Raw genomic sequence first — 27,595 nt, 5'->3', positions numbered from 1 at the left:
AAATGTCTGGTATTGAATGTGTTCCTCTAGTTATTAAATAACAAGTAATGTATATCCTCATTGGTTTTTAAAAGATGTGTTGCCATAACACCTTGCGAAATGACGTAAAATCAAAAATGTTACATTGACCTTCAACAAGTTTATCCATGATAATTACGTTGAATAAATGATTCTGATTCTGAAAAGATTAAAGTAGGTTCAACTCACCTCAGAAGCTTCTCGACTAGCAGCTTCCCCAGGAACCCCGTACCTCCAGTGACAAGAACGGTTGTCCCGGAAAACAGTTTTTGTATCTGCGACTCTCCTAATGCGTCCGTTTCGTCCACCATATCCATGTATGTGATGTCTCCTCCCTCCTTCTCCCCGGGACGAGCGATGTCTGCTGCCATTGCTGGAAAAAAAAGAACAGTTATTAAACAAAAACTTTCTTATCTTATCTTATCTTATTTAGCCTATACGATCCCACTGCTGGGCAAAGGCCTCCCCTTGATTTTTCCACTCCTCTCGACTTTGCGCGATCTCCGGCCAATCCTTGCGATAAGCATTGAGGTCGTCACACCATCTTTTACGCGGTCTGCCTCGACTTCTAAGCCCGCCCTGAGGTATCCAGTGAGTAACGACTCGTGCCCACCGCTCCGGATGCATCCGACAAACGTGTCCGGCCCAGTCCCACTTCAGTTAAAAACTTTCTAAAAAAGGTTATTATAAGTTTAGTACTTAGTTATTATTATTTTATGTAGATATAGGCCCTGATTCCTGCAGACACTTTCTAATTTTACTTTAAGTTATACCTGGCATTTTCTTATCCACCGAAAAGGAAAGGGACGGATGATTGACAGCTCTTAATTTTAGGAAGAATGAGTAAATAAATGAATAACCCGGCCGAATCAAAAAGGTATCTCGCTGGTATGCAAACCGTTTGACGTGTGCTGTAAACATAATTCTGGCGGGTTATTGGCCAATGTAAAATTTTTAGACGGTTGTTTTAGATTTGTGGTTAAAATTGACGTGTGTTCCATAAATTTTATGCTTGTCGATTACCCGTCCTTTTCCTTTTCGGCGGATAAGAAAATGACAGGTATAACTTAAAATAAAATTGGATGGTATTTACATGACAGGAATTAGCACCATAATGATTATAATTTATTTCGTATATTGCACCTCTTTTTATTCTCCCGCAGATATTACTACCTCTGGGTTGGCTGGAAGAGGTCTCTCTTAGCGATAAGTCCTCTCTTGTAAACGTCTATTTCATGTTTGTGATGTAGGTACTTAATTAATTGTTAAGTGCAATAAAGTATATTCGTAATTCATCATTTCAAGGAAAGAGAGGAAGGGGAAGACCAAGAAGAGCTTACATGGAACAGATCAAAGAGAAGGCGAACGTCGTGTCTTATAAGGAAGTGAAGGAATTGGTCTTTGATAGACAAGAATAGAGAATGCTACACCGACAAGAGCTCTTAAATTAGTGATGAATTCATTGATGGATGTAGCTCTGACTTACATGAAACAGTAGGACTAGGGCCCTGTGCTGGGAGGTTTTCTGGCCACGTCTTTCCCTCAGCGTTACAGATTCCGATGTGGTAGTAGTTTTACAGCTAGTTACATAATATGGAATTTAATTTTTGACGTTCACAAAGCGCTAAACCAATTTTGAAAAATATATTTTTTTTTAATTTTTGAATTTCGCCTACCCCGATTGGGATATATTCGTGAGCGTAGTGAACTTATAATATGTGTCCTGTACGTCGCCTTATATTGAAAACGACATAAATGCTTTTTGCTAACAAAACTACGCAATCTTCTTCTATCGTGTGGGTTGTGAGGTGGATTACCAACCCCATCAACCCTGGTGTCAGGGTTACTACTGAGCCGCCAAAGGCCCCTGACATGACTCATGTAACGATTACGTACTTACTTGACTCAGTCATTACATTATATTTTTGAATAATTATATACCCCACGCAATGCTGCACTTACTTTTATTATTTTTATGATTTAGGTTTGTTTTTCTTTTTTTTGTTAATGATTTTTCATCTGGCCGGAATACGCACAGGACCGTGAAAAATGGAAAGAGGAAGGGGAGGCCTTTGCCCAGCAGTGGGATCTTGTAGGCTAGATTAGATTAGATTTTTCATCTTGGTTTTTTTTTTGTTTTGTTTATTTTTTTCTGTGTATGAATTTCCGTGTGGTTTCTGTCCTGTGTTGAATGTAATGTACCTGTCTGTCTGTGTCTGTGGTGTCCGGGAGTAATCAATGTTTCTTTCTTTCTATCAATGAGAAAATAGGTAATTGTGACGTTAAATCTGTAAAACCGCTCCGGCCAAACCAGTTTGGGTTGCTACGTATACTAACTAAGTACGTTCTTTCGTTCAAATCCGTACGCACACTAACTTGAAACACATCATCATCATAAACAGCCTATATACGTTTCACTGCTGGGCACAGACCTCCCCTCAATCAACCGGAGGGGGTATGGAGCATACTCCACCACGCTGCTCCACTGCGGGTTGGTGGAGGTGTTTTTACGGCTAATCGCCGGGGCCGACGGCTTAACGTGCCCTCCGAAGCACGGAATCATCTTACTTTTTCGGACAATCAGGTGATTCAAGCCTGAAAAGTCCTTACCAAACAAAGGACAGTCTCACAAAGTGATTTCGACAATGTCCCCATCGGGAATCGAACCCGGACCTCCAGATCGTGAGCCTAACGCTCTAACCACTAGACCACGGAGGCTGTTATTGAATCACATTCTGACACATTCTAACATTTCTAACTTTATTTATTTGTTTATCTTATCGTTTTGTATGCATTGTTTTGTAAGTATTATTGTATTTCTTTCATGTATTTGTAGATACACTGCACACACACACACGTTTGTAATATAATATTATATGTTTTTGTAAACTACTTTATTTTCATAGTTTAAGTAAATATTATTTTTTAGGTATTCATTCAGGTTGTATTTTGGGAGACACGGCTTCCGTGCCTCACTTAGCAGGGTCCACAGAATACCAGCGTCGAGCCTCGCGCCGCGGCTTATGCTGAGTGAGGCCCTTTTATAAAAGACACTACCACCATCGTTGACCAGTCCATACACTCAATTATTTGTATTTCTCGTGTAAGTTGTTTTTATTATGTGTTTTGATTGTAAGTTATGTGTTACTCCGTGTTTTATATTATATATTTGTTATTTGTTTTACTTATATTTGTTACTGTGGTGTATCTTTATTACTTCAGGACCCCGATACCGACTCCGCTGGCGTGGTCGACGATTTCCCTCATTCAGCGCTTATCGCTATCGACCCGCTAGGGTCGATTAATTCTTTCAAATATTTTTCCTCTCAGACGACGCCCTGAGCCGAGGTTCGGCCAAGACTTGGCCGGACAAATGGGGAGCGCTGAAGGCTCTCACCTGGTACAACGTTTAAGACAACAGGCCTGAGGGTGCCCAGTTGGGCGCGAACCTCGGCTCAGGGCGTCGTCTGAGAGGAAGAATATTTGAAGGGATTAATCGACCCTAGTGGGTCGATAGCGATAAGCGCTGAATGAGGGAAATCGTCGACCACGCCGGCGGGGTCGGTATCGGGGTCCTGAAGTGTTTGGTGCCGCGAGCTGATTGGCTGCCTCTATGGCTAGAGATCTTCTATCTTTCTAAAACGCCATCCTTATTATAGTGGTTTGCAATCATAACATGCAATGAAGCTAAGTCTGCAGTAATAAATAGATATTGAAACTCTAACAGATAAGTTACGTAAAGTTACGAAAGCTAGATAATACTAGATAATATAGAAATCTCGGACTAGTTATATAATAATATGACAACACTTTTATCTTATCTTATAAATATACCACCTGTGTGGTAACGGCTACTGTGGTACAGTGGTTGAGCGTTGGGCTCGCGATCCGGAGGTCCCAAGTTCGATGACCACAAGCAGAGAATCATATTTGATTCATCCGTGCTTCGTCACACGTTAAGCAATCGTTCCCCGCTACAATTACTTAAGTAAGTACGTAGTTGTTACATGAGCCATGTCAGGGGTCTTTGGCGGCTCAATAATTCAAATTCAAAAATATCTTTATTTAATAGGTAACATAGTTACACTTTGAATCGTAGATTTTTACATAACAAACGCCTCATTCGCCTAAAACTACTGCAGCTTCTCACAACCTGTATAGCCGGGGAAAAGAAGCTGCACGAAAAACCTCGGCACAGGGCCGTAGACGTTCTTTAAAAAAAAATAAACATTAAATATTTTTATACAATTGAGTAATTTAGCTGCCTAATATCAGTTCTCAAACAGTTAATCCCATGCATTCATATCTTCTAAATAATCACTAACCTTACTACTATTACCTTACTAATTAAGCAAAGTTTCTGTTTACCTACTGTCTTAAAACAGTTGAAACATTAAAAGTAACCCTGATACTAGGGTTGTTGAGGTAAGTCATTGAACTCACAACTCTAAGGTACAATAAGGTATGGAATGCGAATCATCCCAAAGGTAGCTAGTGCTCGTGCGCTTCGCTTTACTCGTCTTGGCTGGGGCACTCCCGTGCCCCCGGATATTTTTGTTAAATGTTTCATTATTAAATATTTATAATATATGTTTATTGTAAGAATTAATGACTTTGTCTTTATTCAGAATTATACTTAATTTTACATTCCAGGGTTAACAGAAAAAGTAGTACTTACATACACAGCACATATTCGAGAAATATTTTTGTTTTCAGAGGTATGTGACCTAGCATATTATCGAGAAGTCTATTTGATTCGCCCGGGTTATTCTTCTTTTTATAGTGTGGGTTGTGAGGTGGAATACCAGCCTCATCAACCCTGGTGTCAGGGTTATTATTGAGCCGCCAAAGGCTCCTGACATGGCTCATGTAACGACTACATACTTATATCAGTATGTAGTAACCGGGACCAACGGCTTAACGTGCCTTCCGAAGCACGGATCATCTTACTTTCAGACAAATTAAATCAAGGAAATTAGTATTAGCCCGTATTAGAAATGGTTACCTACTTCATGTATAGTTTGTTAACCATTTTCGTAACGGTCATTTAAAGTTGTAACAAATTATACTTTCTAATTACTTACTTACGTATTTAATGTAAAGAATTTTCTGGAATGAAGACGATTTGCGCAGTTTATAATGGCTTTTAAATAAGTGTTGGGAATCGGAATGAGCAAAAACGCTTTCTTTTTAATAGAATGATTAATATAGGGTGGGCAGAGTAAGCAAAGATAACTCGCAGCTTTCTGTGTTTTTTTATAGTTTCAGGCACAATAGTGCTAATTCCTGTAAGTTATACCTGTCATTTTCTTATCCGCCGCAAAGGAAAGGGACGGGTAATCGACAAGCATAAAATTTATGGAACACACGTCAATTTTAAACACAAATCTAAAGCAACCGTCTAAAAATTTTACATTGGCTAATAACACGCCAGAATTATGTTGACAGCACACGTCTAACGGTTTGCGTTTGTTTGTTACGATGTCACAGATACCTTGTAAGTATATCTATGCGGCATGAGTTATTAATTTATCTTAAGTGCAGTATTCGCTAAAACATTTTCGACGACCCGATTACTCTAGCCATAGAGGCAGCCAATCAGCTCGCGACACCAAACACTTCAGGTCCCCGATACCGACCCCGCCGGCGTGGTCGACGATTTCCCTCATTCAGCGCTTATCGCTATCGACCTACTAGGGTCGATTAATTCTTTCAAATATTTTTCCTTTCAGACGACGCCCTGAGCCGAGGTTCGCGCCCAACTGGGCACCCTCAGGCCTGTTGTCTTAAACGTTGTACCGGGTGAGAGCCTTCAGCGCTCCCCATTTGTCCGGCCAAGTAGTTAATGCCATCTGCGGCAAATCTACAATAAGTCACGTCAAAAAAATAAAAGCTAAAACATTTGGCGCGACCATTATAGACGGCGATACGGCTCATCTATTACGTTGATCGAACAGAAAGCTCGGTGAGGTGTGGGTACTTAGTTCACCTTGCGATGGATGTACCTCTGTCTACCCCAATTGGGACATAGTCGTGAGCTTGTGTATGTCATGTTTTATGTCAGAAGCTAAGTATACCTGTAAATTATGTTGTTCTGCCTACCCTGTTAGGGAAAATGTGTTTATGTATGTATGCGAAAACCTATGACATGTATTAAGTCTTCAATAAATGTAATGTGTGAGGTGACAGAGCAAGGAATGTTATAACGCTTATAAACTACTAGAAGCGATATCCGCAATAATTAATGTGAGTGAGTTTGTAGCTTTTGACGAAGCTTGTGTGGATTTCATTGACTGTTTGTAATTGGGTGAATATCAAAATGTCAAGTTTGGTGGCGAACTTTTTTATATTATTTTTTCGTGAAAAATTGGGTTCCGACATGAAAAAGGATACTTCTAGCTACGAGGTAAAAATTGTGGGATAGGGCATGAAGCAAACGATTTTCTTCGACAAAATCTCGATTTCATTTAATTAATTTCATAAATATAACATAAGACCAGGCCCGAAGAACTAATAGTAGTTTTTTTTTGACGTGACTTATTGTAGATTTGCCGCAGATGGTATTAACTACTTGGCCGGACAAATGGGGAGCGCTGAAGGCTCTCACCCGGTACAACGTTTAAGACAACAGGCCTGAGGGCGCGAACCTCGGCTCAGGGCGTCGTCTGAGAGGAAAAATATTTGAAAAAATTAATCGACCCTAGTGGGTCGATAGCGATAAGCGCTGAATGAGGGAAATCTTCGACCACGCCGGCGGGGTCGGTATCGGGATCCTGAAACTAATAGTACTCACTCTACAACTTAAGCTTTAATATAGTTTATATCTTGTTTTTCTTGTTCACTTGATTGTGCATGCTGTGACTACTTGTAATTGAGCTAGCTCTTAATCTTTTTTTTATTGTCTGTAACTTTTCATGTGCAGAGTGTAGCTTGTAAGTTGTCCATAATAAATAAATAAGCTGTTTAATATAATATTCATAAAGCCGCCTCTGGTAGCGGCCATTGTGAATTAGGTATGGTTCCCTGCTCTGTGGTGTCAAGACCATTCAGTACTAAAGTTATTTCTGTAAATATTATTCAACTTATATAAGTATGACAGAGTATTGTTAATATATATTACAACTTTTTAGCACATTTATGTGTGTATTAGCAACTTGTACATACTTAGTTAAAGTTGTTAGCGTGTTTTTGTTCATAGATAATATGTTAAGAACATATTCATAGCATAACAACGGGGTAGTCAGAGGTACACCCATCGCAAGATGAACTAAGTACCCACACCTCACCGAGCTTTCTGTTAGACCAATGTATCGCCGTCTATAATTTATGGTCGAGACAACTGTGTTAGTAAAAACTGCACTTGAGATAAATTAACTCATTGGTGCGTGTCCTAGTATCAATCAGGGTTATTCCTGGGCCGCCAAAGACGCCTGACATGCCTCGTGTAACTACTTACTTAAGTAAATAAAACACGATATCGATTGCTTAACGTGCTCTCCGAAACACGGGATCCTGTGAACGTGATTGGTGAGCCATATAAAAAAAATAATAAAAAAGTTTATTTAGGTAAAATCTACGACACACATATCGAGGCAAACGATAATTTAATGCAGGAAAAAATATAATATACTGATAATGCAACAAAAACTAAGATAAAGAAATAAACATTTTTTTTAATTATATATTATTTATTACTTTTACTATAACATTAAGTAAAAAAGAAGCGTTTTAGTTGAAAAAAAAAAAACAAAACAATGAGTTTTTTTAAAGTCGCCTATGGCGTGGTTTTTTTTAAAATATTTTGATTTCTGATTTAATAGAAATACTATTTATATTATTTATTTCTATTATTATTTTTTTTCTTTATTTATTTTTTATTTTTCTCTTTTTTTTTCTTTATTTATACATATTAAAAGCGGCTGCATCTTGCTGCCTTTTTACTTATGGCTCTGCTCAACCCATTTGGCAGGCGTTAACTTGGGCAAGTAGTCTTAGCCGCCAAATCAGATAATAGGGTATTTGACTGGGTCAAAGATAAATTACTAAATGCTAAATCTAGAAATCTTCTATCGTGTGGGCTGTGAGGAGTACCTCATCAACCCTGGTGTCAAGGTCATTACTGAGCCAAAGGCCCCTGACATGGCTCATGTAACGACTACTGACTTACATCAATAAGTAGTAACCGGGACCAACGGCTTAACGTGCCTTCCGAAGCATGGAACATCTTACTTTCAGACAATCTGGTATCAGCCAGTAATGTCCCAACCAAACTAGGGACCACAAAGTAATTTTTGTGATATGTCCCCACCTGGAATCGTACCCGGGACCTCCGTATCGTGAGCCTAACGCTCAACCACTGGACCACGGAGGTCGTCGGAATCGAGAAATAGAAGCCAGTCTAAGATGATTAAAAATCAATCCTATTTTACTTTTCGACGTAAGTATATTCGAATTTTATTCATGTATTAAGTAACAATGAGTACGACGTTTGACCGCTTTTATTGGTGACGTCACAGGACAGTATTTCCATACAAACACATACATACATAAACTCACGCCCGTAATCCCTAATGGGGTGGGCAGAGCCACAAGTAATCAAGACAACCAGCAGCCTCTGTTGATACGATGTCGTAAGCTGGATATGATGAACCTTATGGTGATAAGGGATCAGCCTATCGCCCATAACATTAGTCCATCATGTTAGAGGACACAATCCCATACAAACTACAAACAACAAATATATAATGTTTGTATTTCCATAAGTACAAACTTTAAAGAAAACATTCATTTACGCCAGTGGTTCTTAACCTGGGGGTAATTACCCCCTCAGGGGTAAAACGGAGATTCTAGGGGGGTAACACGGGATGGCACGAAATAATATTATAACTCTCATAAACTGCCTTTATACGTCCCACTGCTGGGCACAGGCCTCCCCTCAATCAACCGGAGGGGGTATGGAGCATACTCCACCACGCTGCTCCACTGCGGGTTGCGTTTTCTTTTTTCTAATATTATAACTCTAGTTACATTAAAAACAAAAGCCAGAAACCGTCTGAATGTTGAGCATGACATGAGATGCGCGCTGAGTGAAACCGAACCTAATATTGTTAAACTTGCGAATCCAAAGCAATTTCATCCTTCACACTAGTCAATTCCGAGATAACGTAACGTTACCTAAACGTGCATTTTCTTACTTAATATATTATAAACATAATATTCGTTCGAATGTGTGTGGTTTTAATTATTTTAAATTAGGGGTAAACTCAATTTCTATACTTGTTCACAGGGGTAGTGACATTAAAAAGGTTAGGCCCCACTGATTTAGACGTTTCGTAAAAAGTATCCCATTTGATTAGGTTGTCCATAGCCTATTTTGTTTATGCTGTGAATTTCACCATAGTAAGTAGTATTTCAAAATTAAAAACAAATATCTACCTACAATAATACGATATATTATTATTTAATTTAATTACCTATCTAACTTATTTACAGTTTGAAACAATACTAATAAAAAGAAATAAAAATATAAAAATAAATCGAAAAACACTCACCTGAATTGGTTTTCAAAATAAGAAAATTGGCACAATTAAAAACGAAATGTCACTTATCACGCACTTCAGAGTCAAATCAAACTTCATAAACGCAACTTTTTATTTAAAAATGGAACGTCGATTTAAAAAGTAAAGTCTGTAATTTATTTTAAATTTATTTAAATGTTTTTATTTATATTGTTTGTATAACACGTCCGTTCGCCACGAGTATCCGGTCAACACTGGTCGCTGACGCGGTATTTTCACTATTTTGTCATGCAAGCACTTAAGTTTCTGTCACACTGGCCTGTGGTCTTTTAAGTACAAGCCTTTACGACCGCGTCGTACTCAGTTAATGTTCTCAACAGGGCTGTTAAACATTTAGGCTGCATGGGTAGTTTCCCAGGTCAAAGATAAATTAAGAGATTCTGATTACTAAATAAAGACATATCTAAAGGTGACAAAAAACGTTTTCTTTTTTCTATTTAACTTATTTATGAATTTTAACAAAGAAAAACAAAGACCTCTGTGGTGTACGTTGAGCGTTGGACTCACAATCCGGAGGTTCTGGGTTCGATTCCCGATGGGGACATATCACAAAAATTACTTTGTGGTCCCTAGTTTGGTTAAGTTAGGCTGATCACCTGATTGTCCGAAAGTAAGATGATCCTTGCTTCGGAAGGCACGTTAAGCCGTTGGTCCCGGTTACTACTTACTGATGTAAGTAGTCATTACATGAGCCATATCAGGGGCTTTTGGCGGCTCAATAGTAACCCTGACACCAGGGTTCATGAGGTTGGTACTCCACCTCACAACCTACACGATAGAAGAAGAAGAAAAATGTAACAATAATTGCGATATTATGCTCCATACCTCCTCCGGTTGATTGAGAAGCCTGTGCCTAGCAGTGAGACATACATAGGCTATTTATGTTGATGTTAATGTGCAAGAAATCCATTTTTGCAAAAATACGGAGCCTCAAGACCAACTATCAGATAGCTTGGAGAAGGTCAATTTAACATTTTTGAATCTACGTCATTTCGCAAGGTGTTATGGCTGAGGAGAAGAAATGACAAGAAACTGCAACAGCAACACATCTTTTCAATCAATGTGCAAGTTATTCAATAACTAGAGGAACACATTTAATACCAGCCATTTTTATCATTTAAGTAATAATTAATCTTATAAGTAATAATCTTTTTTACATTAAATCTTTTCTGAAAAATTCAAAATACTGTCTTGTGGGTGAGAAACAGTTTGAGTAAGAGAGAGATGTGGTGTAAAAGACGTTTGAGAAGGGAGTGTTAAGTTGGCTTGGACACGTAAGGCGGATGAAGGATAATAGGATTACGAAAGCTGTATATAAAGCGAAGGTTGGTAGGGCTGGCAGAGGAAGACCTAGAAGGACGTACATTGACCAAATTGGAAATGTCCTCAGAAAAGGTTCAGTAAGATTTGCTCTGAACCAGCGTGCGTGTATGAAACGATTGATGAATGTGGAGGAAGCAAGAGAAGCAAATGGAATTCCAGTCTCTGCTTAACCTGGTGGGAAATAGGCGTGAGTTCATGTATATAATGTATGTTTATCTATCTGGTATTTTATTGTAAAACCGTATAATATATAACCCCAAAGAAGATGAATTTAATTTAGTTAATATAGAACTTTTAGTAGGTAGCAATTTTATTTTTATTAATAGAATAGAATAGAATAATTTATTTGCCAGAAAACAGTATTTACTACAGTATTACACAGTACAGTTCAGTTGTACAGTAACCGGGTGAGAGCCTTCAGCGCCCCCCATTTGTCCGGCCAAGTAGTTAATGCCACCTGCGGCAAATCTACAATAAGTCAGGTCAAAAAAACGTTGTTAGTACAGTATTTATTTAGTTTTTTGTATTTAGTATTTATTTTTAGTTTTTTTTTGTATTTTTATTTTAAATAGAAATAGAAGAAATAGATGTGATGTGATGTTGTTGTTGAAGTATTCCTTGTGTAACCACACCTGACGTAAATCATCATCATCAACAGCCCATTAACGTCCCCACTGCTGGGGCACGGGCCTTCCCTATGGATGGATAGGGAGATCGGGCCTTAAACCACCACGCGGACCCAGTGCGGATTGATGGTTATTAACGACTGCTAATGCAGCCGGGACCAACGGCTTAACGTGCCTTCCGAAGCACGGAGGAGCTCGAGATGAAAACTTTTTTTTGTGGTCACCCATCCTATGACCGGCCTTTGCGAAAGTTGCTTAACTTCAACAATCGCAGCCCGAGCGCGTTTACCGCTGCGCCACCGAGCTCCTCCATGTAAATACGTATTACGGATGTAAATACGTATTACCTATGTAATTAACACATTAGTGTATTGATGTCTACTAAACGTTAATTCCGCACATTATAACGAAAAGTGACGCGACAAACCAATATCATATACTGAGAGGTATTTCCAAATACTTATATCAATATTTTCCAGTCTAATTACAAAATCAATTATCATTAGATTCATAGTAATTACAGAGTTCCAATGACGAAAGAGACGTCTGGCTGCGCACATGGATAAACTCACGCCCTTAACCCCTAATGGGGTGGGCAGAGCCACAAGTAATCCAAGACAACTTGCAGCCACTGATGATACAAAGTTCTTTCTTATTTATTTAAATTCGAAATTATACAAAAAGTGACTCGCACCAATTTGTTATTAATTTAAATATTTATTCAAATTCATAAATAAGTTAAATAGCCAAATTTTAAAACTAAATATACAATTTATCAATAAAATTATTAAAGAAAACTTAGTCCATAAATAACCCGCCCTTGACCGTTCCCGGTGAAAAGGTGCCCATAACGCTCGCCGCACAAAAGTGACTTAAGAAATATGTCGCCGAAATGCAGAGCAGTTAGTTGGCGAGCTATGCACTCAATTTTGCAATTTAAATTTTGATACATATCACATTCAAATTCAAAATTCAAATCAAAAATATTTATTCGGTAACATAGTTGGGTGATTCTTATTCTTACGTTTTTTTTTGTGAGTTGTAAGAATTGTATATGTTTTTTAGGAAAATCAGTGACCCCTGAATTATTTTACTTAGGTAATTACTTCTAGTATCGTGTCCGGATATAATTTTTGCCATAAAATTATTAGATATTATATTAAAAAAAATTAGAAGTCATAAATGTCACGGAACGTGTCGTGTGAGATTGCCAGAATTGCAGATAAAATGATTTTTTCTGAAGATGTGGCATGTTATTTTTCGAAATATTACAATAACTATGCAAGACGAACCTTTGTTCTATAAGACTGTTTAACGAAATATATAAATAATGCACACTATTTATGATTTTGAACAACATACATTTTGTGAGCAGTTTTTGTGTCACAACCGTGTGCGACTCTTTAAAATTACAATACTCTGTAGAAATAAATCTGTGACATTGGCAACCCTTTCTAAGTTTTTTTAGAACGGCAACAATATGTTCTTGTCAGTATTGCAAATGGCTAAGAGCGTTGAGACCAGTATAAAATCAATCTGCTTTTACATTTTAAAAAAAGGACAACCTTAACTCGTCAACGCCGTGTTAGAGTTTTAAACTTAAGTATCAGTGTTACACTATTGTTTGAAATATAATATGCACGTCATACAGTGTAGTTTAAAATAATTACTTAAGATTTGCAGTATCGTGGATAGCTTTTGGGTTATATCGAACACGTTTCAAATTGTCACGACCATGTAATGATAAAAATGTCACAGCCGTAGACATTTTAAACACATGGTTGTGACATATAATGCATGATCGTGACATTCTTTTTTATTTCAATAATTTAGTGGGTTTTGTTGCTTTTATTTATAAATTATATTATTGTTTGATATGCTTACATACGAGTACTTACTTTACTAGTCCATATAGATCCCAGTACTGGGCAAGGGCCTCTTCCAAGATATTTGGAAGGAATTTATTCATAGCCACACTAGGCAGGGGTTTTTTAGGCGGTTGTATGGTATTGTTACGGAAGTGGATTTCGGGATTGGAACGAAACTCACTGAGTTCAAGGAGAAATATTTGTAGGTCAAATTGTTAGTATAAATAACGACAACCCTGATACCCCTTGCTACGCTAAATTTACTAAGAAGAAGTATCATAGCGTGATATCAGGAAACACGGTCTTTACCTGGAATAGCAACGATCTTGGCCCTGAAGTTCCCAGTACAAATAACCTCCTTAGAGGAGGCCTCGACAGCTATTAACTCCCTCACGGATCACGTGAGGTCAGTTTGAACGAAACTTCAAAACAGGTTCCGGAGATGGAAGACCATATCGCTGGAAACTGCCTACCGATATCCGTGATCTGCCAACGGAGAAAAACGCAGCCACCCGCGCATATGATTCCAATCGCACCGAGGAATGTCGCCGTCATTTGCGTATCTAGCAGCATACTGTAAGAAAACGTATTAATGACATGCGACAGAATCGGTGGGATAACCTTTTGAGCGGCATTGAGCTCCGCCACCAGGCCATCTGGCAGCTGTCTAGGTCTCTTCAAAAGGATACGGTTTTACCTCTCAATAGGCCTAACCAACCCCCCGCTTTTGACGATGACAAAAAAGCCGAATGCCTTGCCGACAGTCTCGAAGCCCAATGTTCGCCCAGCACTCTCCCTATCGATCGTAGGCACCGCTCGACGGTGAACTCTGAAGTTCAGCGTAGGGCTTCTGTACCTCCCACCGATCCTTCTCTTCCACAGGTCACTAAGGAAGAGGTACTAGATATCATTAAAAATCTTCATACCCGAAAAGCCTCTGGCTCAGACGGTATCACGAATCGTGTCCTTAAAAACTTCGGTGCTTCCCTCATCTGTTTACTAACGGCAATATTCAACGTCGCCATGATCAACTGCGTCTTTCCACAGCAGTGGAAAGAAGCAATTGTAATTGGTATACCAAAGCCTGGGAAACCTAAAAACGAACCTTCGAGTTACCGCCCCATAAGTCTCCTCAATACCATGGGGAAGATTTATGAGCGGATCATATTTGCTAGATTACGGGACTACGCCGAATCCAATAGTCTTATTCCACTAGAGCAGTTTGGTTTTAGAACCAAACACTCCTGCGTTCAACAAGTGCACCGTATTATTGAACATATCTCTAGTAGGTTAAATTTAAAAAACCTGTCGCTACGGGAGCGCTCTTCTTCGATGTGGCGAAAGTGTATGACAAAGTCTGGCACAACGGCTTGATCTACAAGCTTTATTCACTGGGAGTGCCAAACCGTCTCGTGCACATCATACGAGACTTCCTCTCAAATCGAACCTTTCGCTACCGCGTGGAAGGGACGCTCTCGTCACCGCACCCGATACATGGCGGAGTCCCACAAGGCTCCGTCTTCTCCCCTTTACTATTTTCATTGTATACTAGTGACATTCCCAAATCCCCTAACACCTAACTAGCTTTATTTGCGGATGATATAGCCATCTATTCTTCGTGCCGTGATCAAGTTATGATGACCGGAATTCTCCAACGCACGGCCAATGCCTTGGGCAAGTGGTTTCGCAAATGGAGAATCGAGGTAAACCCGGAGAAAAGTGCAGCGGTGTACTTTTCAAAAAGACGCCACACGCATTGTGGCGCATTATAACAAGCCACGGTCACGCCGTCAACTTAAAGTCATCAAGATGTTTGGCAAGCCGATCCCTTGGGAGGAGGAAGTCAAATATCTCGGCGTAGTCTTAAATAGAAGTCTTACTTTTAAGGCCCATATCAAACGTGTGCGCGATCGCGCCGCGTTTTTAATGGGCAGTCTTCATTGTCTCCTTAACAAGCGTAATAAATTGTCCCTTAGGAATAAGGTGAAAATCTACACGACTTGCATCCGTCCGATCATGACCTCATGAAAAGTATCGGCGTCCGAAGGACGTAATATACGATCCCGACGACCTGCTTACTCGGGCCATAGAGGATGCCAATCAGCTCGCGACACCAAACACTTCAGGACCCCGATACTGACCCCGCCGGCGTGGTCGACGACTTCCCTCAATCAGCGCTTATCGCTATCGACCCTCTAGGATCGATTAACTCTTTCAAATATTTTTCTTCTCACACGACGCTCTGAGCCGAGGTGGGCACCCCCGATACTGACCCCGCCCAACTGGGCACCCTCAGGCCTGTTGCCTTAAACGTTGTATCGGGTGAGAGCCTTCAGCGCTCCCCATTTGTCCGGCCAAGTAGATAATGCCATCTGCGGCAAATGTACAATAAGTATAAAGGTTTTTGTTTCCAAATCCTAAGTTTTTTATGACGCGATCTCAATTATTGTGATTTAGTTAAGTATCACATAATCAGAAAGAAGATTGCCAAATAAATACTTTTGATTAAACCAATTCAGTGTTTGCTTACTGCCTAATTGCTCCAATCAATTGAGACAAAAAACTAAGATGACAAAAAAAATAACAGCAACAGTTACAATGAAAAATGCAAAACAGTCACATCCATGTCATGTTGTGTCACAGCCATGTTTAGTGATGTCACGACCGAGGCACAAATGTCACAACCGTGTTTTTCTACCCTTGTTTTTTAATATTCCTGAGGGTATTAAGCTTGTCCATATGCATCCAAAATATGCTTTTGACATAAACTTTTGATTTGCATCATAAAAACTCATAAAAACATATTTTAATTTTTTTTGGGTTCTCTGCAAACTATTTAAGAATGACCCAGTTAAGTACACTTTTAATCGTCATTTTTTACATAACGAACATCGAGCCGAGGTTCACGCCCAACTGGGCACCCTCTGGCCTGTTGTCTTAAACGTTGTACCGGGTGAGAGCCTTCAGCGCTCCCCATTTGTCCGGCCAAGTAGTTAATGCCTGCGGCAAATCTAGAATAAGTCACGTCAAAAAAGAAAACTTTATATTTGGATCACATTTTGTATCTATAGAATTATGAATTAATATGTATGTTTATGTGGGTCCATAGGTAGGTACTTAGTAAAAAATGTAAGTGTTTTTCTTTTTTTTAGTTTCCGATTCGCTTTCTTTACTTTCAAAAAGGGCCCCAGCCTAGTTTAAGACGGCGCTGGTGCCTTCACCTCAGGGGACATAGGCGTGAAGCTATCCGTTATGTCACGTTTGGTATAGATTTTAAGTTTTGTTATAGGTTAGAAAGGAAAATACGTACCTAATTAAGTAAATATATGTGTACCTACGTCATTCGACTCAAATAACGTGTCATTTGATACCCAGTCATTAGTCGTTTGACGTCTAAATAAACATGACAAAACTTCACGCCTGTATCTCGAAAGGGTAGACAGGGGTGTAGTATAGGGGTGTTAGTGACATCGTAACGGAAACTTTGAGGGATGATTCTGAGTTGATATGATGTGGAATTTTCCGTCGCAAAAGTATGAAACTGAAAATACTTAATTAAAAAAACCACAAAACATAATATATAAACTCACGCCTAATTCCCATTGGGGTAAGCAGAGACTATAGAATTCCATTTGCGTCGATCTTGACACACTTCTCTTGCTTCCTCCACAAAAACTTTCATTTTTCCGACAGGAAATTCCACTTGATATCAACTCAGAATCATGGTCTGAATCATCCCTCAAAGTTTTAATTACGATGTCACTAACACTCTGTATACTTTTAATCGTCATTTTTTACATAACGAACGTCGAGCCGAGGTTCGCACCCAACTGGGCACCCTCTGGCCTGTTGTCTTAAACGTTGTACCGGGTGAGAGCCTTCAGCGCTCCCCATTTGTCCGGCCAAGTAGTTAATGCCTGCGGCAAATCTACAATAAGTCACGTCAAAAAAGAACATTTCGCGAATGTTGCAAGTTGAAATAAGTCCATGTAACCAAGTGTGAACTTAGCTTTACAATGGCCTTGAGAAATTGTCACAGTGTGACGTCGCCCTAATAACATTACTGTAACGAGCGATTGTTCGAGAAGTCCTTGATGATTCATACCGATTTACAAAGTTTTAATTTATTTTAATAACTCGGGACCAATTGCTCAACGTGCCTTCCGAAGCACGAAACCATCTTACTCAGAAATCAGAAATTCTTATCTTATCTTATCTAGCTTAAAGTGTCCCACTGCTGGGCAAAGGCCTCCCTCCATTAAAGATAAAGATATTTTTTTTTACATAAACACAAAAACATAAACAGCCTATATACGTCCCACTGCTGGGCACAGGCCTCCCCTCAGTCAACCGGAAGGGGTATGGAGCATACTCCACCACGATAATAAAAAAGAAAAAGAAAAGAAAAAAGATTAATGATTTTTATTGTATATAAATTTAGTTACTTACAGTTATAAATAATAGTTGTAGGTATAGTTGCAAATTACGTCTCACAAAATTTTGCCTTTGCAGGCATATACACATTTCACATAGGCAATGAAATAACATAAGAGAGACACAAAATAACGGGTTCTTACCGCGTTTAAATGGGGATATGAGACTCCCCATTCACATCCCCATTCCCCATATCCCCATTTAAACGCGGTAAGAACCCTTTATTGTGTGTTTTAATTATGATAATAACCGCGTAAACTTAAAACAATGTATTAACATAAGAGAGAGACAACAATAATAAAAAAAATACTATTAAAGAATATATACAATAGATAACGTAAAACGTAACGTAAACAGCCTATATACGTCCCACTGCTGGGCACACGCCTCCCCTCAATCAACCGGAGGGGGTAAGGAGCATACTCCACCACGCTACTCCACTGCGGGTTGGTGGAGGTGTTTTTACGGCTAATAGCCGGGACCAACGGCTTAACGTGCCCTCCGAAGCACGGAATCATCTTACTTTTTCGGACAATCAGGTGATTCAAGCCTGACAAGTCCTTACCAAACAAAGGACAGTCTCACAAAGTGATTTCGACAATGTCCCCATCGGGAATCGAACCCGGACCTCCGAAATACAATAGATAAGTAGGTTTTTTTATTTCTTCCAGGACACTCTCTCCAGTGCTTCCTCCGCGGCCAGCCTTCCAGGAAAAATCAAAAATTAAAAAAGAAAAACAGGAGAAACCAGAGTTAAGAAATCAGAAATCATTTATTCGCTAAGTACTACTTTCTTTTTGCTTTACCTAAATTAATTTGATCCTTTATAAAGTTACACTATGTTAGATCGTATGCTTGATTCTGTTACTTTTAAGTTTAACACTAGTATACATTGTTTTAAGTTTACGCGGTTATTATCATAATTAAAACACATAATAACGGGTTCTTACCGCGTTTAAATGGGGATATGAGACTCCCGATATTTCGACACTGTTGCAAGTGCCATGATCACGGGCACTTGCAACAGTGTCGAAATATCGGGAGTCTCATATCCCCATTTAAACGCGGTAAGAACCCGTTATTATGTGTTTTAATTATAACACTAGTATGTATAAACATTATCTGAAATGTTTATGTTAGCAAATCCCTTCACTTGTCTTCCTTAAAGTTTGAAACATCGTAAATGTATTGATAACATTCATAGTATAAGTTTGAATAGGTGTTATTAGCCTGATAAACGTTGTTAATTATTTAAGATTTTTGCTAACAAGACAGTGTCATGTTATCAAATTAAGTTGTACTTATGATGAAATAAAGAACATTTTTTTTTGACGTGACTTATTGTAGATTTGCCGCAGATGGCATTAACTACTTGGCCGGACAAATGGGGAGCGCTGAAGGCTCTCACCCGGTACAACGTTTAAGACAACAGGCCTGAGGGTGCCCAGTTGGGCGCGAACCTCGGCTCAGGGCGTCGTCTGAGAGGAAAAATATTTGAAAGAATTAATCGACCCTAGTGGGTCGATAACGATAAGCGCTGAATGAGGGAAATCGTCGACCACGCCGGCGGGGTCGGTATCGGGAAAAGAACATTTAAAAACAAAACAAAACTATCTTTTTGCTATACTTCTCGACCAATCTGGTAATTCAACCTGCAATGTTCTAGCCACGGAATCGAAGAAAGGTGTTGGAAGGACCAAGTGAGCACGAAAAACGCACCAAATAAGTAGGATAGTGATATCAACTCAGAATCATGGTCTGAATCATCCCCCTCAGTATTCGTTACGGTGTCACTAACACCCTGTATAAGCGGTATATAAGGCTTTGTGGTCCCTAGTTTGGTTAGGACATTACTGGCTGATCACCAGATTGTCCGAAATTAAGATGATCCGTGCTTCGGAAGGCACGTTAAGCCGTTTCCGTTGGTGCCGGTTACTACTTACAGATGTAAGTAAGTAGTTGTCACATGAGCCATGTCAGGGGCCTTTGGCGGGTCAATAGTGACCCTGATACAAGGGTTGATGAGGTTGGTAATCCACCTCACAACCTACACGATAGAAGAAGAGGCGAATGATGCTAGTAGGGCTGGCAGAGGAAGACCTAGAAGAACGTATTGGAGATGTAAATACTTAGAAAAGGTTTAGTACGATCTACTCTAAACCGTCGTGCGTGTATGAAACGATTGATGAATGTGGAGGAAGCAAGAGAAGTGTGTCAGGATCGAAGCAAATGGAATTCATAGTTTTTATTTGACGTGACTTATTGTAGATTTGCCGCAGATGGCATTAACTACTTGGCCGAACAAATGCGGAGCGCTGAAGGCTCTCACCCGGGAATTCCATAGTCTCTGCCTACCCCGGTGGGAAATAGGCGTATGTTTATGTACTTATATGTTATTTTAATCGTCCCACGTATTATGGTAAGTCGGAGAAAAACCCGAGACTCGTTTGAATCCGTTTACTTAATAGGTATTATTTATGAGAACCCTATGGCCCAGTTGTTACCCTTGACAACTTGCAGATTCATAACCAGTCTTCTTCTGATCGTGTGGGTTGTGAAGTGGAATACCAACCTCATCAACCCACCAGGGTTGACCTTGACACCAGTCAGGGTTATTATCGAGCCGCCAAAGGCCCCTGACGTGGCTCATGTAATTATGTACGGATCATCTTACTATCGGACTATCAGGTGATCAGCCTGTAATGTCCTAACCAAACTAGGGATCACAAAGTGATTTTTGGGTTATGTCCCCGTCGGGATTCAAACCTGGGGCCTCCGGATCGTGAGCCCAACGCCCAACCACTGGACCACGGAGGCCGTTACCATGCATAATCAGTGAACGAGATAGGTAGTGCTTTTTTCGAGGTTTGTCTTAACATGGATCATCATCATCATCCCTCTAGCATTATCCTGTTTTTCACAGAGTCCGCTTACCTAACCTGAAGATTTGACAGGTCCGGTTTTTATTTGACTGCCTGTCTGACCTTCCAACCCGCGAAGGGAACACCAGCCCCATACAGGTTACGTCACATACCTCTGAAAATGCATTTCTCGAGAATGGGGGTTTCCTCACGATGTTTTCCTTCACCGCTGAGCACATGATGATCTCGGGCATATCGTAAAATCCGACATCATTATCATGAACCCATTAACGTCCCCACTGCTGGGGCACGGGCCTTCCCTATGGATGGATAGAGAGATCGGGCCTTAAACCACCACGCGGACCCAGTGCGGATTGGTGGTTATTAACGACTGCTAATGCAGCCGGGACCAACGGCTTAACGTGCCTTCCGAAGCACGGAGGAGCTCGAGATGAAAACTTTTTTTTTTGTGGTCACCCATCCTATGACCGGCCTTTGCGAAAGTTGCTTAACTTCAACAATCGCAGACTGAGCGCGTTTACCGCTGCGCCACCGAGCTCCTCGATCATTCATAATCAATCATTCATAATCATTTATCATTGGTGGGGTTTAGGCCTTTGTCTTAACATGAACATTTATCACTATTTTATTTTATTTATTTACTTATGTATTTTTATTTGAACTATTTTATCGGGATGATTATATATTGGAAGGTCAGTCATGCAAATTTTTGGCAAAATCATCATTATTTTTTGATTTCCTTTTGCTTTGTCATCCTTCACCTTTTTTGAATGAGGAGTCTATTTAATCAATCGCCATTTTATGATAATATAGCTCACTTAAAATCCTGTTTAAAAAAATAATTCTCATTGTACTTAAATATTTATGAAGTTCAAAAAACCTGATTTTACGCGAATGTAACATCTGGCAGATAACCTTGAATATATTCACTATAATACATTAACTTGTCCGGGTGAGAGCCTTCAGCGCTCCCCATTTGCCCGGGTGAGAGCCTTCAGCGCTCCCCATTTGTCCGGGTGAGAGCCTTCAGCGCTCCCCATTTGTCCGGCCAAGTAGTTAATGCCATCTGCGGCAAATCTACAATAAGTCACGTCAAAAAAAAAAAAAAATACATTAACTAGAATATATTGAATGTAAACTATGAATCTAATCACCTGTTTTAATGTTACATTTTTGTATACGTTTTTACAATAAGATTCCTATTTACATTCAGAATTTGCCATTCAACTGTTTTAAGACAGTAGTTAAACAGAAACTTTTCAAAAAAGGTTACTATAAAGTTAATGATTATTTAGAAGATATGAATGCATGGGATTAACTGTCTGAGAACTGATATTAGGCAGCTAAATTACTCAATTGTAAGTATAACAATGTTTTATTATTTTTTTTGTTTAAAGAACGTCCAGGGCCCTGTGTCGAGGTTTTTCTTGCAGCTTCTTTTCCCCGGCTATACAGGTTGTGAGAAGCTGCAGTAGTTTTAGGCGGAGGAGACGTTCGTTATGTAAAAATTAACGATTCAAAGTGTAACTATGTTACCTACTGAATAAAGATATTTTTTTATTTGAATTTGAATTTCGTATACTTAACGGGTATTCCAAAGAGCAACACGGTATATGAAACGATTGATGAATGTGGAGGAAGCAATGAGAAGTGTGTCAGGATCGAAGCAAATGGAATTACATTGTCTCTGCTTACCCCGGTAGGAAATAGGCGTGAGTTTATGTATGTATGTTATGCATGTCAATGTGACAGTTCTTATATAAAAACAGGGACTTAAGCATGATCTTGAGGGCAGTCTCAGCTGAGGTTAGTTTATTAATACCACCCTTAGTCACACTACCACACTACCTCAAGTCAATCTCAGCTGAGACGCATTTAAGATGACGTTTGAGATCAATCTATTAATACGGGCCTAGGTAACACTTCAGAACCCCGATACAGACCCCGCCGGCGTGGTCGACGATTTCCCTCATTCAGCGCTTATCGCTATCAACCCACTAGGGTCTATTAATCCTTTCAATTATTCTTCCTCTCAGACGACGCCGTGAGCCGAGGTTCGCGCCCAACTGGGCACCCTCAGGCCTGTCTTAAACGTTGTACCGGGTGAAGTCCTTCAGCGCTCCCCATTTGTCCGGCCAAGTAGTTAATGCCATCTGTGGCAAATCTACAATAAGTCACGACAAAAAAAAGGTCGAAACAATATGTCATTTATATTTTTTTTGGAGAACGGAGCCTGGAAAGTCCATGAAAAGAGCAATGGTGAAATCACATTGATTACCACCTAAGTAGCTACTTGCCGTGGACTGCACTTTCTTTTTAAGACCATGTATAAGGTAGGCGACCCTGTGGTCAATTATCAATAAGGGCTTATACAGACTGACTGCATTTAAGTATATTTTACATTTTAAATATATATATATATATGGATTATATTATATTGAGTATTTATTAATATATGTACGTATAGTATAGGGTATTTATTTGCTTCTATGCTGTTCTGGGAGCATATAAAAAACATAGAACACGTTCAGCTGCTTCTCTTCCCGGGCATGTCGTAAAAACCGACAGAGGGATTGTGTCCTCTAACATGATGGACTAATGTTATGGGCGATAGGCTGATCCCTTATCACCATAAGGTTCATCATATCCATCTTTGGACTTCGTATCAACAGTGGCTGCAAGTTGTCTTTGATTACTTGTGGCTCTGCCCACCCCATTAGGGATTACGGGCGTGAGTTTATGTATGTATGTATGTAACTTTAGTTTTTTTTTTGCACCATCCCGCATCCAAGTTTTTTGTAAATGTTTATTTCCTTTTGGTGGTTGCCTGGAAAAAAATGCTCTAGAGCAATAAGGCCGCCCAAATTGTACTGTATTCATGTGTTATGTCTGATCGTTGAAATTTAGTTCTGTGCAATGATTCGATTCGATTTGATTTGATTTTACTGCGGCGAAGGAAAACATCGTCAGGAAATCATATGTTCTAACCTGTATTGGGCTACATGCCTTCGCGGGTTGGAAGATCAGACAGGCAGTCGCCCCTGTAAAAAACTGGACCTGTAAAATGATGAACGGTGATGACGATGAATGATGAAACCTAAGCCCCCACCCTCGGAGCAGACTCCTACTCCGAACCCCAAACGAATTTACTCAAGTCTGCATAAACTTTCGAGTTATGAAGCGGCTTGGCACGAAGCGAAAATAGATAGTTACACTTTGTTTATTGAATATTCCGATATAATAACACTATCGCGAATGTTTTCCGACTAACTCAATGCGATCATTAACCACAAAACACCACTTCGTATTGATTATTTAGATTATTCAATGAAGAAAGCAACCGTCCCGTTTCCGTTCCCTCCAAAAAGTCCCTAGATCATCATCAGCCCATTAACGTCCCCAGTGCTGGGGCAGGGGCCTTCCCTATGGATGGATAGGGAGATCGGGCCTTAAACCATCACGCGGGCCCAGTGCGGCTTCATGGTTGACGACTGCTAATGCAGCCGGGACTGACAGCTTAACGTGCCTTCCGAAGCACGGAGGAGCTCGAGATGAAAACTTTTTTTTGTGGTCACCCATCCTATGACCGGCCTTTGCGAAAGTTGCTTAACTTCAACAATCGCAGACCGAGCGCGTTTACCGCTGCGCCACCGAGCTCCTAAACGACATAGAAGCATGTACAGTCATGAGCAATATAATGTACCCACTTTAGGACTCTGTCGCACTAACTTATTTGACATTTAGTGAGACTTACAGTTTAATTTGTCAAAAAAGTTAATGTGACATGGTACCAAAGTGTATACATATTAATGCTCGCGACCGTACTACAAAGTATTATATAAGGTACTTACAATACTTATTGACAGTTGTGCATGGCCCTTAGGTCACGAATGACGAATCAATATGACGCAACGAGTAACGTCGCTTGTCTTGACCTGGACTCGAACCTGTGACCCCATTGCGACAGGCGGACAATGTGTCCATAATGCCAGAGCGTGCGGGCATTTCTTTTTTTATGTCATTTCGTACTTAAAAATGTCGTGGGAGCAATATGTTCAGATCCATTTTTTTTTATACTTGACACAAGCTCACGGCTATATCCCAATTGGGGTAGTCAGAGGTACATCCATCGCAAGATGGACTAAGCACCCACACCTCACCGAGCTTTATTTTAGACTAACGTGATAGGTAGTGAGCCGTAAAATAATCATAATAAGAAAAAGTATAATTATTAAGCAAAAAATTATAATTTAATTATATTTATTAATTATTTTAATTAGTCAGTAATTTAATTACCTAAGTATGTTATGTTAATTAATGTTAAGTATGCCGAATGATTATTATTTTTTTCTTTCTTTCTTTCCGTATCGTCGTCTATAATGGTCGAACCAAGTATGTAATTATTATAGATTTGCCGTTTTCTTCTGATCGTGTGGGTCGTGAGGTGGACTACCAACCTCATCAACCCTGGCGGCAGGGTTATTATTGCCGCCAAAGGGCTGACATGGCTCATGTAACGATTACTCACTTAAGTACATCAGTAAGTAGTAACCGGGACCAACGGCTTAACGTGCCTTCCGAAGCACGGATCATCTTACTTTCGAACAATCAGGTGATCAGCCTGTAATTTCCTAACCAAACTAGGGAGAATAGGGAGATTTGCCGCAGATGGCATTAACTACTTGGCCGGACAAATGGGGAGCGCTGAAGGCCCTGTCCGGTATAAAATTTAAGACAGCATGCTTCATCCTCTGGCCCTCAGTTGGACGTGGAAATGTGAAAGTGGATTTATAGTACTGTTAGAATCATTTAACTTTTTTTGGTAAAATTTATTGTAAATATTAATATAACAATACGTCACAAATACAAACTTAAAAACTAGTCATTAAATAACCCGCCCCTCACTGTTCCCGGAGCAAAGGTGCCCACAACACTAGCCGCATTGCCGCGTTGAATGGCAATGGCCAGCCTTTGGACCAGGAACGAGCCGGAGCGGGAGTCACCTGTTTTCTCCCTGAGCCTGAGACCCAATTTATTTATTTATTTCAAATCGGGAAACAAACAGCTTAAATAACAATTTAAAAAATGCAAATAGTTTGTACATTAGCCAATGAAGTCTCCACTTATAACTAATACATGCATCACTGAGAAGTAGACAGAAGTAATAAATAAATTAAGTAAGCAAGCAACACAAAAATAGAAAGAAAATTTGATGCTACATCTGTTCCAACGTTTTGAGGGCAGATACTTATTGTGCTTAAGATGAAATATGTCAATGCTATTGTATTTATCATTATATTTGCTACAAGTTCTAACTATAAAACGGTGCTTTAGGCAATTCTGACACAAAGATTTTGGTGTCCGCCCCCCAGCTACCAAAGGTAAAGGTAAAGGTTTTTGTAGTTACAGAAATAACTACAATGGAGAAAATTAATTTGTTATACAATTAATTATTTATTAACTCTTCAATACTTCAGGAAATATTTTGAATATAATAGATTTCCTGTATGTGGGTTGTGAGGTCGGTCGTTGATCTGGACGGGGACGTTTACGAAATCGCATTGTGAGACTGACCCCGATTCCTGCACACCTCCTAATTTTATTTTAAGTTATACCCGTCATTTTCTTTTGCGCCGAAAAGGAAAGGGACGGATGATTGGCCATTGTTAACTTTAAAATGAATGAATAACCCGGGCGAATAAAATAGGAATCTGGTTGATATGCGACCCGTTTGACGTGTGCTTTCAACTCAATTCTGTCGGGTTATTGGCCGATGAAAATTTTCGACGGTTGTTTTAGATTTCTGCCTGAAATTGACGTGTGTTCCATAAATTTTATGCCTGTCGATTACCCGTCCCTTTCTTTTTCAACAGGATAAGAAAATGACAGGTATAACTTAAAATAATATTAAATGGCATCTGCAGGAATTAGCACCAATATGTTAATAAATAAGTACTTACTTACTCAATATAATATAATACACATTTACTATAAATATACCGATTTTCCGTTTTTTTTTCTGTTAGAACAATAAATCTACGTACAATAAGTCACGTGAAAAAAAAAACTGGTTTTGTGTGTAACATATAAATGCATACGTCACTAGATATATAAATAAAATATTCCAAGCAAAAACCAGTCGTTATAATTATAATTAGTCATTCTACTTAAATATGTATATAAGTAGGTATAATTTAAAACAATGAATTCTAAGAATGTCTAGGAAGTAGGTATCTGTAATGTGTTTCCGGGAATTTTCCCAAAGTGAGAATATTCCCGTTGTACCTCTTTAATAGTAAGGGCATTCTTCTTCTTCTTATCGTCAGGGTTCTGGTGTCAGGGTTATTACTGAGCCGCCAAAGGCCCCTGACATGGCTCATGTAACGACTATTCACTTTTATCAGTAAGTAGTAACCGGGACCAACGGCTTAACGTGCCTTTCGAAGCACGGATCATCTCACTTTCGGACAATCAGGTGATCTGCCCTGAATTTTCCGTCAGGAAAATCGACTTGATATTTTATTTTTATTTTATTTGGGATGAAAAACAGCAGTACGAAATGATTACTTTATAGTCTTAGCACTAAACAATTTAGGACTATGATTTTGATCATCATCATCGTCAGCCCATTAACGTCCCCACTGCTGGGGCACGGACCTTCCCTATGGATGGATACAGAGATCGGGCCTTAAACCATCACGCGGGCCCAGTGCGGATTGATGGTTATTAACGACTGCTAATGCAGCCGGGACCAACGGCTTAACGTGCCTTCCGAAGCACCGAGGAGCTCGAGATGAAAACTTTATTTTTTGTGGTCACCCATCCTATGACCGGCCTTTGCGAAAGTTGCTTGACTTCAACAATCG

General features: G+C 39.6%; 2 protein-coding genes across 2 annotated transcripts in view; one reads left to right on the top strand and one right to left on the bottom strand.

The window, feature by feature from the left end:
* LOC126379185 (fatty acyl-CoA reductase wat-like) overlaps positions 1–9,818 on the bottom strand; it is a 29,909-nt gene extending 20,091 nt beyond the window's left edge. Inside the window, exons 1-2 of the mRNA XM_050027861.1 lie at positions 9,570–9,818; positions 208–391 (exon numbers count right to left, since the gene is read on the bottom strand). Coding sequence (XP_049883818.1) covers positions 208–389 — 182 coding nt within the window. The 5' untranslated portion in view covers positions 390–391; positions 9,570–9,818. The remainder of the gene's footprint in view (positions 1–207; positions 392–9,569) is intronic.
* Positions 1–27,595, top strand: part of LOC126379156 (uncharacterized) — a 215,904-nt gene that overhangs the window by 178,086 nt on the left and 10,223 nt on the right. The gene's annotated exons all lie outside the window — the stretch shown is intronic.

This window comes from Pectinophora gossypiella, chromosome 28 (genome assembly GCF_024362695.1).
Source record: "Pectinophora gossypiella chromosome 28, ilPecGoss1.1, whole genome shotgun sequence".
NCBI lineage: Eukaryota > Metazoa > Arthropoda > Insecta > Lepidoptera > Gelechiidae > Pectinophora > Pectinophora gossypiella.
Note: the sequence above shows the minus strand (reverse complement) of the source record. Positions and strands in the feature narration are given on the sequence as shown.